The sequence below is a fragment of the Falco biarmicus genome, chromosome 1 (assembly GCF_023638135.1).
Source record: "Falco biarmicus isolate bFalBia1 chromosome 1, bFalBia1.pri, whole genome shotgun sequence".
NCBI lineage: Eukaryota > Metazoa > Chordata > Aves > Falconiformes > Falconidae > Falco > Falco biarmicus.
Genome location: NC_079288.1, coordinates 69,897,343 through 69,914,676, shown reverse-complemented (window position 1 = coordinate 69,914,676; position 17,334 = coordinate 69,897,343). Strand labels below are relative to the sequence as shown.

The 17,334-nt window shown below is 40.3% G+C and overlaps 1 protein-coding gene across 4 annotated transcripts in view; it reads right to left on the bottom strand.

The window, feature by feature from the left end:
* The window catches only part of TEC (tec protein tyrosine kinase), a 53,289-nt gene that overhangs the window by 24,312 nt on the left and 11,643 nt on the right, over window positions 1-17,334 (bottom strand). For 2 of the 4 annotated variants that reach the window (XM_056351282.1, XM_056351291.1), the window contains exon 2: window positions 9,527-9,709. The exons of 1 other annotated variant lie outside the window; for it this stretch is intronic. In XM_056351282.1, the coding sequence (XP_056207257.1) occupies window positions 9,527-9,664 (138 nt within the window). In that variant the 5' untranslated portion in view covers window positions 9,665-9,709. Of the gene's footprint in view, window positions 1-9,526; window positions 10,050-17,334 lie in introns of those variants that run through there. One more of the 4 variants, XM_056351271.1, reaches the window with a different exon arrangement.

The window sequence follows — 17,334 nt, the reverse complement described above, 5'->3', positions numbered from 1 at the left end:
GGACCACAAACAAACAGACCAGGAAGGATGGAGCTTCATGGTTCCTAATGCCAACACCTAATGCTTTCCAGTACAAGTTCTATCCAGACCCTCTCTGTGCAATTTTTCTTCTCAGATTCTCTCACCTGCTCTCCTCCTGGCTCGTTTTTGCTCCTTCTACAAGGTTTCTGGGGCCTTTGCAGTAGAACAGGCTCTGCTCTTTCAATCATGTTGACAGCTCAAAATGCTGACCAGCTTTACGTGCAGCTGTATTTTGCCCAATTAATTCCTACTGTCTGATCTGCCTAAAAGTTAACTGATTCCTTACTGTATTTGCTCTGAGCAGTGGCTAGCTACAGCCGTAGATCAATCCTCCTCTTTCCCGGGCTACCATACTGCAGAGGTGTGGGCAACTAAGTTGCAATAAAACTTTTCCTGATTACTGTAATGTCTCATTAATGCTTTGCACTGTGTCTCTACTCGCTCGTTGGCACATCTTACGCTTTGATAAGCAGCTCCTCGGAAGCAGAGTTTTTGCTGTGTTCACTACTGTTGGGGGGGACTAGCTGCTATCACAAAATAGTTATATTGATATAACACAGCTCGTATAATTTTTAAATCTGTGTATTTACTAGAAACAAGACTCCGCTTCCTATATTGCTCCTTTTCATCAGAGATGGATCTCTCACAATTCCGTTACTCTAGCTGAGCAAAGAGAACTGTATATAGGAATAACAATGCAGATACTGTTATATCAACAAAGATGTCTGTTAAGTTTGCTTGACAAACTATAAACTGAAAAGTATCCTTTGGTCATTCGTCTACAGATCACCAAGTCATTTACTAATTCTCTGTCTTGATTTCCATGTAATCAAGTGCAAAGAAAAGAAGTTAAAATTAATTCTTTTCCTAATGCTGCTAATCTGTAGAAGCAATAGTTCCAGTCATTATAGAGGTATTACACAATTAGAAAAGGTGTCTACTCATATTCTGAGTTTGCATTTATATATAGATCTTGTGAAGAAGTTCAAAAAGCCCTCTATTCCATCATGTATTTTTACTCTGTAGTTTTTTTAAAGATACAAACACAATATTCTCTATCTAGATGGATGTGACAGGCATTATTTTAGGTGGGATAACTTATAAGAACATTGTTGTACTTGCTCAGCAATATCATTTATGCTGAAAATCACTGTTACAAGTTAATCATTACATCTTTAATTTTATATATATAAATATATTTATATCAAAATATATATAAAAGCATGTGTGTGTGTTTTAATCCACGTATCCTGACTGCACTTCAAAAATTTTGATTAATTCTTTTTCTGACAGCACTGTGAAAAAACTCTGTTTAATTCCATTAAAAATTGCTAAGCAATAAGAGCTGAACGGATCTAAAGCCACAACCTCTCTGATACATAGTTGTGAAGGTATGTCCCCAGTAAGCACAACTACGGACTTCATGCAATTCACATGGAAGTGTATATCCACTTCTGTTTCCTAGTGGGAAAACAGCAGTCAACTCCCAGTCCTCTTCCAGGTCTAGATGGAATAAAGTTATTGTGCAGACTTGCAAGTATTTTAAGAAAGCTCCATCATTACTACCTATGACTCGGAACACAACAAAAAAAAAAAAAAAAAAAAAGCTCTGCCAATCTACTCATCTCAGAAGCTATTTATCTTACATCAAAAACCAAGACTCATCAGTGATAAGAAGCATTTTAATACCGAGTTGTGCTTTTTTCATTTATATAAAGAATTAAATCACCTACGCAATGACTAAGGAAACCATACAAATTAGGGTATTAAAGGTCAAAATAATGAAGGATAAGCACTATATAAGGAATAAACAACAGTAGAATTGATACATGTTAATCTTCTGTTAAAAGAAGAAAAATAACTGGCACAGTCATTTGGAACTCTGTAATGTTGTTATGCTCCAAAGGAAGTATTTGCACAAGATCAGTGTTGCAATGAAGCTACACAACTTTAACCTGAAACCTGCAGCTTTAAAGTTATTTTTCCTTCCTTAAAATATCATGATGGTAATTTCAGTAGCTTCTGTCTCCTCTCTATTCAAATTACAAGAGCCAAATAAAACTCTTGCAGAAGAATATTTTTTTTTTTTAGGAAGAGGCTCAAAATTAGCAACTCCCAAGAACGTTGAAGTTTTTATTCTGTTTTTTTCACTCGCATCCTGGCTGGTTTTTGTTAGTTGTAACAGTTCCCTTTACGCAGGACGGTTTTCACACAAGTCTGATCCTGATGGCAAATACCACTGCTGCCAGTGAAGACAAGGGCACTCTGCACCTCCCAAGAGGAGTTCATCAGAAAACCTCTCTCTACTTGACTGCACAGAAACATCCTTCTGAAGACTCCTAAATGTTTTCCCACCGGGGCTATTATTTGCCTTCTCTGTAGAACCAAAATGGTTTCTGCATACTAATAAATAGTTAAGTGTTGAGCCTACCCGAACACCCTCTGTGTAGCTCCTCCACAGCTAATGGAGGAGCTGCGTTAGCTGCTCAGACTGCTGCGTTGCAGCACAGACTCTCCCCGTTTTGTCCTCCCCTAACACCGCAGACCCCCACCCACCCAAACACGTGCAGGGTAACCATGAGGACCAGGACTTACCCTATATACTTTCTGAAAATGCAGAATCCAATATAAACCATTTACTACTGAAAACTCTAACCCATACAGTGAACGTGAGCAAACAATAAAGATGCTAAAGCTTAAAGCAATTTCACATTCATAAGCTCATACTCAGCTTCATACTGAAGGTCAGCACAAGCTGCCGTGGGCTGGAAAGGTTAATGCAAGCACACCGCGCCATGCGTGGGAAGACAGTAACCAAACCACACATCAGCACACTTTCAAACTAAAAGAGGGTCACTTCCAAAGTAAAGAGTAAAAGAGTGTCACTGCTAAGAAAGCTAAGAGAGAGAGAAATACACAGTGAAAGGGAACACTCCACAACTCCAATAGCTGTAAGGATATTAACAGTCTGCATATTGGTAACAAATAATAAAATTATGAGCGAATCTGTGCCAGCTTTGTGGAAGCACTGCACTCATGTGAAACATCAATGTGAAATTTTTCAAACCAACAAAATAGCAGGACAGCTTGCTTGCACAAACCAGCTCCTTTCAGCTACTCCCATGATGAGAAATACTTTAACACCTACATTTATTATCTTGCCTTCATCTCAAAGAACTTCCCTTGCCAAAAATGCCATTTAGGGCAAAACCCTCTAGTCTGTTGCACTTTTAGTTCAAGTGAGATGCTCTGTTAGCATGAAACTAGCTAAAATTTGTGTGAAGTATATGCTACCTGCTATCATGGCTATTCTGTAACGCTGCAGTAAGCCTGCTCCAGTCAGGGCCATCAGACTGCCCTAGTGTCTTCTCCCAGTTCAGAGACATCTTCCAACCATTCACTGAGAAAGAATTCACAGCAGTAAAACTTACTGCCACACAGGGAGAAAGAGGATAAACCAAGAGTACTTGGTGAACTACCCTGATGGATGCAGTAGCTTGAACGCTATTCCTTGTGTGGTCTGTCCTGTTGTCTAACCCAAGAGGAACGATAACCTACCCTGCAAAGAAGTGTATGGGGCACCAGCCACCAGGCATACTGGTAGAGCCGTAAAGTGAGTATTCCTTTCCACTACAACTGTTCAGCTGATATTTCCTGATACTTTTCAAATTTCAGTGATAAAGCAGACTCCTAGGTAAACCCTAAGGCTTCATTTTCCAAAGAGTCAGCTGCAAGTGCAAATGTATCGCACCTTTGAAAACAAACTCCAGAGCACTTACAGTTGAATATACAAGATATGAAGCCACTTTCGACAGAAAATGGCCAAACATATCTAGGGCCATTCATTTGTGAAGTTATTTCCACAAATGTCTCCTTTGATTTCAAACCTGCACACCCTTCAAGATGAAATCAGCAACTCACAAAAAGTCACACTAAAATTTTAACTAAATTATCACTGGTCAAAAATACAAAAAAAACATTCCAAATGAGGTAGTTCGTGGTTTGGTGTGGTATGTTTTGGGTTGGGTTTTTTTTTGTTGTTTTTAATGAATGCATTCAATATTTGCTTTTTAGACAAGCACGTTTATTTCAAAATTGCTTTACTTTGCTTATTAATTTCCTACAGGCTAGTATTTTTTCTGTTTACTTAGAAGAAATAGTTCAGGAAAATCAACAGCAGCATACCTGAAATAGTATGCTGAGCTTTCAAGCCACACAAAACTGGAAAGAGATTTCCTAACAAAATACTTCACACTAGTGCTTCCACACTAGAACACTACACGCCTTTACTATACAACCAGGTTACCTGGAGGAGTTACGCTACAACCAATGACTCCAGCTGACAGCAGTAAGCATAAAGCAGCAGTCCTCAAGCCCAAGGGCCAGTTAGTGCAAAAATGCCTACTACCTCCCACCTCCAAACCACCATAGTTACTACTGTCTACATAAATCTGTTTAAAGCTAGCTCAGTAAGTCTACAAGGTGTATTTGAGAACATTGTACATATCTTAAGTCTTTCTGACTATAGCATATTCAGTTTTAATAGTACATCTCCATACTTTGAATAGCGATATTTTTTACTTCTTCCTTATTTTTGTACATTCATCATCAGAACTCCATGCTTGGAGGTCGATTCAGTTATTTCTTGCTATAATGAATTTCTGTCTTCATTACAAATTGAATCCATTACATTCTGATCTCATTAGCCACTTTTGCAACATTAAGGAAAAAAAGACAGAAAACTCTCTTTCCAACAATGACAGCTGATAAATTGTTAAAGGTGTCACAAAAGTTACAACATTAGCTCTGGCTTTTATATGTCTGTAACTATCATTAGCCCAATACTGCACAGTGGTGTAATAATGGCATTTCCCCAACATTTACGCTTACTAATTCACAGAATTTATGCCAAAAAAAGGCCAAAACCAGAACCCTACATTAACCCAGCTTAAACAGAATATTCCTACTTTCTAACATTAAAAATTCATCTCCATGACGCTTAAGGCAAGTCAGTTCCTGATGTATCTTTGTTTCCAAGCTTTTTAATGTCCACCTTTTTAACCAACCTTAAGGTGGTATCTCCTTTTTTTTTTTTTTACCCAGACAGCATAATGCCCAGAAGTTAAGCCATAAAAACCAAAGTCCTATGGCTTCTTACACAGAATAAGTTTCCATGACATTACTCATGATTTTAGAGCTTTGCACCTAAGCCAGGACTCTCCTTCCTCAAGTTTCTGTACTTTGAAACCAGCCCTGATATCCAGCCTCTTTACTGACTCTGTAGTTATGCTTCATAGATAGTTCACACACTTTCTCTATGACTGACAGTTCACCAATATTTCTAAATGCAGAAGCCACCTTTCTCCTTCTCATGGCAGCTCTGCAGCTTCAGCTTCACTGTAGGCACTTTGTACCATGACAGGGTGCCTAAGCTGCTTGAAAGCATGTATGAAAAAGTTTAAATAGGTTATGAGCAAGTTTAAACAAGATTCTACCCTGTTGCTAGTAGTCATGCTTATGAAATAATTGTTTATTGCTCCAAGTAGGTATTTGGCACTTTGTCAAGACATAAGAAAGAAAAAAGTAGAGAAGAGCACTTCTATAACGTGCAGTTTCTGGCCAAAGAGCAAGTGATCCTTCACCACCAGCTGCACAGAACAGCATCAAATAAATCTCTCAGCAGCACTTACAAGAACAACATTTGGTATGGTTGACTGCTTTCTGTTGTCATAAATGTTCCACTTCTGTCACCAGACATGCCGATATCTAATTCTGTCTCCTTATTTACAATCCCAACTTGCCCACGCATCAAGTGTTGACTAATCTGGTTAATGAGATTTAATTTAAGCTTGTTTTTAAAAAAAGAAGTGGTATGATTATTCACATGACCACAAACCCTGGGTTCTTCTTGAACTCTCTACTGAATTCCCATAGAAGTTAAAATGGAAAAAAAAAACCAACCAAGAAAAGACTTCAGCTTGGACGACGACCACACTGGGAATCATATACTTGTGTAGAGGAGCAGAACTCAGACACCCTTGGCAGGCTGCTGCCACTGCAGTTACGTGATTAAAATGAGGGTGTGGGATCCTCTTGGCTTAGGATTTCCATGCTTATCTTACCAATCTGCACTTTGAATATTGCGAAGCCTGAAATGAGATCAGTGGTACCTATCCTTTCATCTGTTTTATCTTTAAATTCAGCCACCATGCACAGTAGTCACATTTATTCCAGTAATAAACCTCCAAATATTCAGAAGGGCCAGAATTAGTTCAATCTCTAATAATATTTTTTTATATTTTTATACAAACTACTTCTGTCAGAATATACAACTGTCTTACTGCAAATACAAATTTATAGCCATCATCACTGGCTTAAAAAAACCAAACCCAAACAATAATCAAACAACTGATAAACCCCCCAAACTTTTTCCATTTCAGTTGCTCAGTGAAACAAAGGAATAACTACCATATCACTGATCTTAGTCACACAGTATTTTTTTTCTTTTTCAGATAGAGACCGAGTATTGCTGACAAAAATATTGTGTGACCCTCGAAGATCAGAGCTCATTATTTTCAGACAATGCTGTTAATAAAATAAAATGCTGATTAATGCTAAGAGAATCTAAAGTGGGAGGAACAGTGAAAATGAAAAGGGGTTGAGGTTGGAAAGCTATACGTTATGGCTGAGCCAGTCTAACAACCTGTTGAAGTCAACAGTCAGAGCATCCTGTCCTCCTCCGCCACCTGGCACTGCTTCTGGTGCTTGTTAGATCCTGCACCAAGCTAACACAACTTGCTAACCCAGCAGAACACCAGTCCAGAAAAAAACAACAACAAAACAAAAACCAACAAATGGAATCAAATATCTTTCTGCCGATTAGCAAGTTTTTTCACAACAGTATGGATTCCAGCACAAGCCTGGACCAATTCAAATGGATGGGGGAAGCCTGCAAGGCCAGGACAGCGATGAGATGAACCTGCCTGTTGCAGCAGCACACTGCTGGACTAGCATAGGCGTAATGTATATTTTCACCCCAACTGTCCTTATCTGAGGCTGGAGCATTTTAAGAAGTTACTGCCTCCCCAGCTGAGGGCACTACGGGCAGCCCTGCTCCATCTCACTGCAAATAAAACAGAGTTTAAACCCCCTCTCAGACAGATGCACCAGTCAGTCTCCTGGAAGGGTTTTTTGGCTGGAGGAGATTAACCTAGCGGGGAAGGGGAAAGCTAGAAGGGGAAAGCTGGAAGCAGTAACTTCTTAGAGGGTGACAATTAGACCTGCAAAACCTGTTAGATACATTTCTATTTGACCTGAATGAAAGCTGGCACAGGATAAGCATGCAAGACATGTTTCAGAGTGCTTCTTAGGCTCCACCTATTTATTTGGGGGGAGGGGGGCAAGGCAGCAGGATTTAAAATAGAAAATTAAAAAGGCATTCTAAAATTCCGTATTTTAAATCCAGAGTCAACAAAAATACACAAATTCATATTCTGAGGTGGCCTGAGAGCTGGTTGAACAGCCAGATGCAGAGGGTGGTTGTCAGTAGCACAAAGTCTAGCTGGAGGCCAGTAACTAGTGCTGTACCCCAGGGGTCAGTACTGGGTCCGGTCCTGTTCAACATCTCCAACCTGGATGAAGGGGCAGCAAGTTATCAGCAAGTTTGCTGATAACACAAAACCGGGAGGAGTGGCTGATAGGCCAGAGGGTCATGCTACCATCCAGAGGGACCTCAACAGGCTGCAGATATGGGCTGACAGGGACATCGTGAAACTTCTTCCAGGAGAAGTGCAGAGTCCTGTGGCTCAGAAGGAACAATCCCCTGCATCAATATATGCTGGGGGCCACCCAGCTGAAGGCAGCTGGGCAGAAAAGGGACTGGGTTTCCTGGTGGACACTGGGTTGCAAACCAGTGTTTTGCAAAGAAGGCAAATGGCATCCCGGGCAGTATTAGATGAAGTATTGCCAGCAGGCTGAGTGGTGCTCCTTCCCTCCTGCTCCGCATAGGTGAGGCCACATCTGGAGTACTATGTCGAGTTCTGGGCTCCCCAGTAGGCAAGAGACCTGGACATAATGGAGAAAGTCCAGCAAAGGGCCACAAGGATGATGAAGGGACTGAAGCTTCTCTCCTATGAGGAAAGGCCAAGAGAGCTGGGACTGTTTAGACTGGAGAAACTACGGCGGGGATCTTATATCTATTTTAAACACACACACATAGACGTATATATCATATGTGTATAAATGCCTGAAGGAAGGGTGCAAAGAGGACAGACCCAAGCCCTTTCCAGTGGTGCCAAATTTATTTTATTTTTTTTTACCTTTACTGTGAGAGTGACTGGCACAGGTTACCCAGTAAGGCTGCAGAGTCTCCATCCTTGGAGATACTCAAAAACCTTGTGGAGACAGTCCCGGGCAACTGCTTGAGCACAGGGCTTGGACCAGATGGCCTCCAGAGGTGCATTCCAACCTCAGCCTGTTTGTGATCCCTTGACCACATCCAAACTATATACAGAGAACAGCAGCTACAACAGACTGCTGCAGTCTTAGAGCGTGGTAAATGAGCTCAATTCTGCTGCAAGCTCAAGGTCTGACAGAGAAACATGCTTAGCAAAAGCCTCAGCTCTCCTGTTCTTTCATCAGAGGTAAGACAGCTGACACAAGGGGTTGCAGAGCTGTCTCTATTAAGTTTTATTTGTTGAATGGCTTCCCAGGGTGTAGAGCACGCTCTGCTAGCTACTGCAGCCATTTTAATCACCTTCAGCATTGTGACAAATCTGGAAAGCAGCCTCAGTTAAGTCGAAAAATCTCACCCCCAGCACTAAAGGTATAACAGGGCACTCCAGCGGCAGGTGATCTTGAAGAAAGGGAGTCTGGAGCTCATTTGAAAAAAATGCTGGTCTGAGGATTTGCCTAGTTCACACTATTGACTTCAAGTGTAAGTGAATTTACACAGAAAGCAGTAACGGAGGGGAGCTGCTCATGCTGCTGAAGATGAACTGCTTCCTGCTTCATCTCAGTCACTAGGTAACATGATCCACTCTAATGGATCTCATCTCTAGTGAACTTGTTCTGCAATGCACTGCTTCTATTAAATCCTCTTTCTCCTGTTTAAATTCAGTTAATTCCTCAGTGTGAAAGTAATGGCCTTCACAGTAAACAAGCAGCTACATCCTGCCTTTTCCCCCACTTTGTAATAGCAGTGATCTTTCATCTCTCTGGAGAGAGAAAGAAATTAGCTGTGATGACCAGCTATAAAAGCTGTTCTAACTTATTTCCTGGCATTCTGGCTATGTACTACTGCTCTGGTTAAGAACCAGTTAACTTTGACAGAGGCATAGAAAACTTATCTGCCTTACAAATAAGACAAGTAAGATGTTCATTGCCACCCATGGCCATTCCCCCCACCCACTCCTGACATTATGATGTACGGGAGGAAAAAAGCCAATAGTATACAAAAACAAAAAAGGAACAAAGGCACTCTGTAGTATAAATCTGTGTCTCCTACCTCTGCTCGACCTTCGTAATATGTTAGCATAGATTTTGTAAGTACAAAAAGCCTCTCTTTGTAGTTTAAGGGAGAAGTCCTCTTCTTCTGCTGTGATCTTTTAATCAAAATCTCTTGTAGTATAGTAGTCGTATTCATTTCAGCCACTTGTCAGTTCTGTTTCTAGCCATTGAATATCAGTTCCTGTGAAGACGAGAGGAATAAATCATTACAGTATCTTTGGAGGATCACAGAGCTGGAGATTTCTGTAGTAAAAAAGCTCCTTCTACTTATAAACAAAACTATGGGAATACACAGAAAGCTGGAGCTTTCCCCAATCACCTGGAAGTTTACAAGAGTTAATTATTAGACAGGAAAGTTCAGGCTTTGCTCAGCTGAGGGCTGCACTGGCACGTTCCCAGGAAGCCGAAACCAGTACCCGACTGGGGTGAAACAAGCGGCACTGCAGCCCACATCACAGAAAATACGGGTGAGAAGTCCAAGACGTGCTCCAGGCAAACAGCAGTGTACAACTACTCTTCACCACAAAGTCCTAATGTGTATCACAGGTTTAATTGCTAAGGTCTGTGCATATATAAATGCCATGTGCAAAAAAGTTCAGTATACAAAACTGAACGTGGATCAGTAAAAGACATTTTGAAAATTCAGTCCTATTACTGAAAATTTTCAGACACAAAGGGTCTTTTAGAAGATGTCAATTTGAGACCAAAGAAGTAAAGCTTACTTTTCATGAAGTGCTAAGTATCTGCCTTCCACCTTCTGTTTAGAAAAGACTTTATGCTGACCATCAACAATCTAATTTACTTCTGACAGGTTTGGATGCTCAGTAACACCCAGCTGCTTTAAAGTTTTACACCATGACTGATACCTGTAGGACAGACTTCGGAGTACGTAAAAACGAACACACCCACAGTTACTTTGCAAACCTGACTCCAGCGTCCTGCCAGCAACCCTGTCAGGCAATCTCTCTGTTCTCTGCAATGCTGGCAGCCTAAACACAGCTGATCTCCTCCCTCAGCTGCTCGGGTGCCACTGCCTTGTGTGGGTGCAGCGTTCCTCCCGCTGGGCTGGGACGCAGGCTGGGGAAGGGATCCAACCGGGGGTTTCACCACACAGCACAGACGGCTGCCCGCACAGTCTTAACACACGAGGTGGCACGGAGGCAGAAATGAAAGGTGTGGGAGAGGTTGTGCAGAAGCTGTTCCAGAATCCTTTCCCCTCGCCCCTTAGCTTTCCCCTTCTAGCTTTCTGCCCGAAACCAGGGCATGCTGCAGGCACAGACCTGGACCACAGCTCAGGCTAGAGCAACACGGCTGCAGGCCAAAGCCATGGCTTGAAGAAGGAACAGCAGCACCTGCTGAAGCACCACGACTGCAAGTATCTTCTCAAGTGTCTGTTGTGGAGGGGGCAGGGGGATAACCCAAGCTGAAGCTCTGGATAATCACTGCAGAGCTCTGTACCAGGAGGAAACTTGTCTCCAACATAGTAAAAAAAAAAAATATATCAAAAAACCACACAAAGCTTTTCTCATTTCTCACAGGGCTAAATTTATGCACCTATTTACTACTTAGAGTATTTCAAAATTCACCAGGGAAACGTATGTACATTTTTGTCTGCAGGCAACGTAACTTCAGCATGAACAAAATAGCGCTTTTCACAGCACTGTGCAGAGAAGGTTGAAGAGCCACAGGCCTCCTCAAAACATTAGTTTTATTTAAACTTTACTTTTGTAAGGTAAAGAAATTGACTTCAGTGCCGCTCCTTTTGCTTCTGCCTAAACATGTCATTATTTGTTGTGACAGTAGATGAAATGACACCCTTTGCATTCCAGTCTAGTCCCAATACCACGTTCCGCTCCTTGTTTTGGCCAATGAAGCTCCCATAGCCCACACTCCTACCACTTCACGCAGCTGGATGTAGTTGTTCACTAGTTTAAAATACCCCTTTCTCTTCAAGGTGTATCTCTGCATACGCTAGAAAAAAATTAGTCTGCGGTTTACATGGAACTACAAAATAAGACCAGGTTAGGCTGCATAAGTAAAAGACTATAATAGGATTGGAAGTGGTGATTATTACGAATAATCTCTTTTTGTTGTTTCTCCACCTCTGATGCATGTAGACGCATATATTTTGTTGGTCATCTGTCACATTGCGTTCCTGGGAAGAAGACAGATCTTTTTAATTAGTAATTGTATTGGGTGCATCCTTTAATGACTAAAGCTGGCCAATTCTGTTTTATAGCTCTTCTAAAACTAAATTGGCAACCTTAAAGATAATTTCAGAAGGAAGGATACTACCATGAACTGAAAATACAAACATTCTTCAAAGCATTACAAGCCAGTGTTAGCATTCCGCCCAGCTTAACGCACACAAAACTGTAAGGGTTCCCATCACAAGTTCTCCCACGCAAAACAACCCTTCTGTTCTCTGTAGTACAAATCCTTTGTTGGCACTTAAGGGAAACAGAATTATTACCTGTCTTGGAAATTGCGATCTCAGAGATCCTCGGAGCGCTACACTAGAGAACACAAGGAGTATTCAACATGAACTATGATTTCAAATCTCAGTACTGATAATGCTAAAATGTTTTGTTTCACTACCAGCCTTCTTTAGTCTCATAAAGATTATACAAGAAACAAAACAAAAATCCTTTTGATAAAAACAGCATTAAAAAATAAAAACATCAGTAATGTAATTGGTCAACACCTGCAGCTGGCTGCTACACTGAATTCTCTCTGCTATGGAGATCTCTGCAGATTAGAACCAGTTTCCCAAGTCATAAGATCAGCCTTTGAATCTGCATTTGGTCACAGAAACCTGTTCTGTTTGCAGTTTTTTTCCAAGCCAATGGCTCTAGCCACATTTCTGTTTCCATAAATAAGGCTCTGGACAACTGAACCCTCACCCATTATTCTGAAAGTTCCTTTCCAAAATTGCAATACTTTATTGAGAAGCACCTGTAACAGCCACCCGTACCTTTTATCAAACCCATACATCACTACTTTTTCTTCAGTACAGTTTTAGAAAGTTTGTGCCCTTCTCGCCCCCAAATAATTCACTGTTCCCAGACCATCCCTCAGGACATGAAGCTGTTTGCGTAACATGTTATCTCGTTACAAACAGCTGTGGGAGTTTGGACTGACACCCCTCTAAACTTCTCACAGTATCACTCCTGCCAAGGACTTGCCCTGTTCCCTGCCAGCTTTAGTTACGTGACAACAAATATGATCTAATTTGCAGAGATGCTGATTACTCAGAATTATGACTGAAATCAGAAAGAGTTACAGATTCTCAGCTTTTTTTTTTTTTAACAGCATGAAAATATTCTCAACCTTAAGTATGGAAAAGTCTGCATCAACTTGCACTATGCATCTTCACATTATACAAATATTCACCTGTATGTCCCTGAAGTCAGCACACACCTTCCTCAAAACAAATGAAAACAACTGTTAAGATAACTGCCAAGTCAATATTAATCAAGATGTACAAAGTAAGTTTTTACTTGTAGACAGAGCTTCTTATGAAGCTCTTATGAAGACAGAGCTTCTTACCTTTCCCGGTTTTCACTGGGGAAAACTGAGGCACTAAGTGATGAGGTAACCCCAGCAGTTGCAACACTACCCACACACCTCCTGGTTCCCACTCCCAGCTCCTGGATTGTGTGTGTTGAAATCATTAGTCACCACAAGCCAGTTGGTAAGCACATGTAACATTAAAATGGTTGAATAAACAAATGAAAGCCCCAGTAGATGTTCTAGTGAGTAAAGAAGAGAAAGCGCATCCCAGCTGACCAAGGCTTCTGATTCAAATGCATTAATTAATTGTCACTTTTTACAGCACAAAGCTTTGTATCACACATAGTCACAGAGTGGTTCATAAGAAAAAAGGCATTCTGAAACACACACATATCACAACACTCATAAGATGAACACCAGCCAAAAACATCTGTCTGTGACTGAAAACAAAAATAAAAATCAAGCTTGAACTCTGTTTTCTGAGTTTCAACCCTTCCTCAGCGATGGTTATCATTTACCTAGGAATTTGGGTTCTTCAGTGCAAAGCCTTAATGCTAAGCTGATGAGCTACCATTCAAGACAGAGAATCCCTCTAAGAAATCAGCATCCTCAGCTTTCTGACTTGGGTTTCATGCATTCAGCACAACTGCTCTTTTTCAGAATTCGGACCCATCAATCCAGACTGGTCGCAATTCCAGGTCTGCATATTTAACACTGGAAACTTATCACCTAGTGCAGCACATTAAAACTATACAAATTCACTAATTCAATTTAAAAAAATAAAGGAAAATGTCAATTTTAAGTTCACAGGTGGTACTCAATTCTGACTCAAATCTGTAACTCATCCAGAATATTTTTTCTCTTTTTTTTTTAATTATTTCAGATCAGTTTGCTGATCAAGTTCATAGCGTGTCCCTGCCGTGGGTAAGTGAACAGGCAGCATGCTGCAGCTCTGGGTAGAGAGGGGAAACAGTGCAAAAGGAAGAAAAGGAGAACTCCTTACCCTGGTTTTTTTCTGCTGAAGCTGCTGTCGCTTTATCATGAAACTACAAACCAAGTACATGTGAATAGTTAGTTACATGAGAAGCCAGCACAGGCTTATTTGAATAATTACTACTCAATATAAGCAAGGATTGCAAAATCTGTTCTTCTGCTTCATATGGCAGAAAAGTCTTTGTCCCACGCCTAAGGTTGCAAATTCAAACTCCAAAAAATAGAAGCCAACCCAATAAAAGACAACTGATATTAATCCCTGTTCAAATGGTAAATTTCACATAAATACAAATACAAAAAAATATCATTACAGTATTTTTTCCCTCAATTCCCATTTTAAAATTATGACAGATTATGCTAAAGTATATGTGAAATATACCATATGCCAGAAAAAGGAGAAGTAAAAAATATTTGGATTTGCTTTTTTCTCCCCCCACACACTTTTTTTTTTCTTTTCTTTTTTAAAACAGCAGACTCAGACACCATTTCTATCATATGTAAGGTTTTGGTTTGGTTTTGGTTTGGTTTGTTGGTTTTTTTTAACTGACAGAAATGCCATTTTGGGGGGCTACTTTCAAATAAATTTCAAAATTAAACACAAAGGTTTGCAAAATCCTTGTCTCCATCTGAAAGTCTGCCAAAAAATCACTGGCTGATCTTGCATGTAATCGGACCGTGTGAAAATAAAAATCATAATTGCCTGCACTAAATTTAGGTTAACAAGTAAACAGGCTAAGGGGTAACTCAGTGACAACTCTTTGACTGGAGAGCCTGAGAGAACATGTGACGTTGCAAAATACCCTTTGTTCAACTGAAAGCTACTCACGTACACATGCAGGAGTATTTCATTGCAACCAGCACAAGTTTTCCGAAAAACTTTCATCCTCTGAAAACAGGCATGCTATGTTTTACAAAATACAAGCATTTGTTTCCTTCTAGCATTGTAACTTTGGTAGCTGGGGTAAGTGAAGAAAATCAACACTGAGAAAGTGACAGTCCTTCTTAGATAGGGTCAGCTGGCACTGAGGTGCTTCATCACACCAAAGCAGACCATCAACTCAACCACCACACAAGAGAGGTAGAGCCAAAGGGCACAGAACAGGTTGGGGAAAATGGTAAGAGCAGCAAAAGGGTTTCTTCCCCCTTACAATGATGAGTTCAGATTTAGGAGAATAACACATGCATGTCTCCAAATAATTTGTAAACTCGGTTCTTCTCTTTATTGTGACCTCCTGTAAGCAGTACGCTCCAATGACTGTTATCCTTTCACAGCTTTATAGTGCAGCTTCATCAATTCCCTCACAAATAAATTATTTAGGAAAGGAACCTCTGCTTGATGCAATAAAAATTACATTATTACCATGCATGATGTAGAAGGTATGTAGACATGGATATGTCAATATTTTTTATTATTATTTAAATTGCTTACTGCTAACTTTGAGTTAGCAACACTGTGGGGTACCATACAAAGGATGGCCTATCAATTTTCACTTACCTCAACAACTTTTTATATTTTTATTCATTCCTCTAGAGCTAAGTATTTGTAGCTTTTCTTACTTCTTCCACACAAAAGCTCTGCAATACCTATGAACTTGCACTGACTATTTTGCCCTTCGGTTGATTTGGCTCAAAAACCTCTTAGCATTTGTAATGTACTTTGCTGGAAGAAAATAAAGCTGAAACCTAGTTTGGGACACAGGAAGACAAGGCACACACACACCCCCCAAAAAAAAACACCAAACCAAAGACTCTGAAACATCAGTTAAAGTAGCAAAATCCAAAAGTTTTCTACTGATCTTCTGCACACTCAGCCATCCTTTCTAGAGAGAAAAAGCTTTTCAACGTGTCTTAAGAAACAGTATTGTCTCGAGAAACTGTATTGGTGATAAAGAAGATACTCAGCTCTTGCTTTGTGTGCTATCCCAAACTTCCCACGTTTGTTTTGTTAGTCAAAAGTTTATTATGAGTTCATCTCACAATTTCATTGAAGACTAAAAAGTCATCTTCATTTCTGTACTAAAGAGACACAAAACCCACTGCCCAAGAGTTGCAAATCTTTCTGAACATGAACTTGTTCCCCTACTGTATTTATTGCCTGCAAAGTGACATTGGTACAGCTGTAACATCTCCAAGCCTGTGTTTTTGCTGCTTGTTCAGCGCTTGTGAAAAGTCTTCGTTGTTCTTCACCATCATCTCTGTAGATTAAAGTTTAACCCCTACCTTCATCCACCCACTTTTTCTCACACAGAGTAATAACATGACATGGAAAGCTGATGATTTATGTTTTGGGTGGAAGAGGTCTTTATATGTATAAATAGACAGTAGCTGTAATTCATCATATTAATGGGAAAGTTAATTAAAAATGTATACAAAACCACACAGAGAAAACTTTTAACAGTAAGAGGATCTCAAATAATCTAGCAGACTAGGTTTTTTTAGACTAAAGAATATTAGATTGGTCTGTAACCACATCTATAATATGGCTCTGCATCACCCTCTGCTCAACCCACATACAGCAATTAATGGCTGATATTATTTCCATAATAATGCTGCTAGCATTAACTGCTATTGTTAACTTCCACTCCAGAACCCAGACTTACCACATTATTTTTGCTGTAGACTATGAAAAGCTTTCAAGGCAGCCTACCACAATCAAACAGTGCTTCCCACAGAAGAAACCCAATCTCAAATCCACAAGCAGAAGTGATCTTTTCTGAGGACCTGTGGCTCAGCAGAAGCCATAGGCAGTCTGGCAAATGAAATACCCTGGCAGCAGGGTCTACTGCATTCACACAGCTTCCAGGCACGAGCTTTCTGTATTTGGTGGCCTTAGCACACAGGCACACCAAACTCTTAAAAGAAGATGAACTTAGCCCTAGCTGGGCCTTCTGACAAAACCTCCTGCAACAGCCAGCAAAATCACATGTGAGAAAATACACTATATTTAATTATCATACATTTGATTCAATTAAAGGAAGATTAAAATTAAAGAAGGCAATTAAAAAAAAAAAAGCAACTTCACTTTCTTCTTAAAGACGTCTTTTTGAGGGTAGATTTCTGATTTTTGAATGAGGGCAGCAGTGCATTCTCAGTGATGAATTTAAACAGCTGACTGAGGATGCTGTTGCTAACTATACACGCTGCCCGGTACAGCACTTGTCATTTCCACGATGCCTAATCCATGCTGTTCAGACAAGGACCAAATCCAAGCCTAACTAATATTTTCATGCACTGACATTTGATATTAACCCTTAGAAGGGAGACAGAAGATTTTTCCCAGGTCTGAACTTTGTTGCTCAG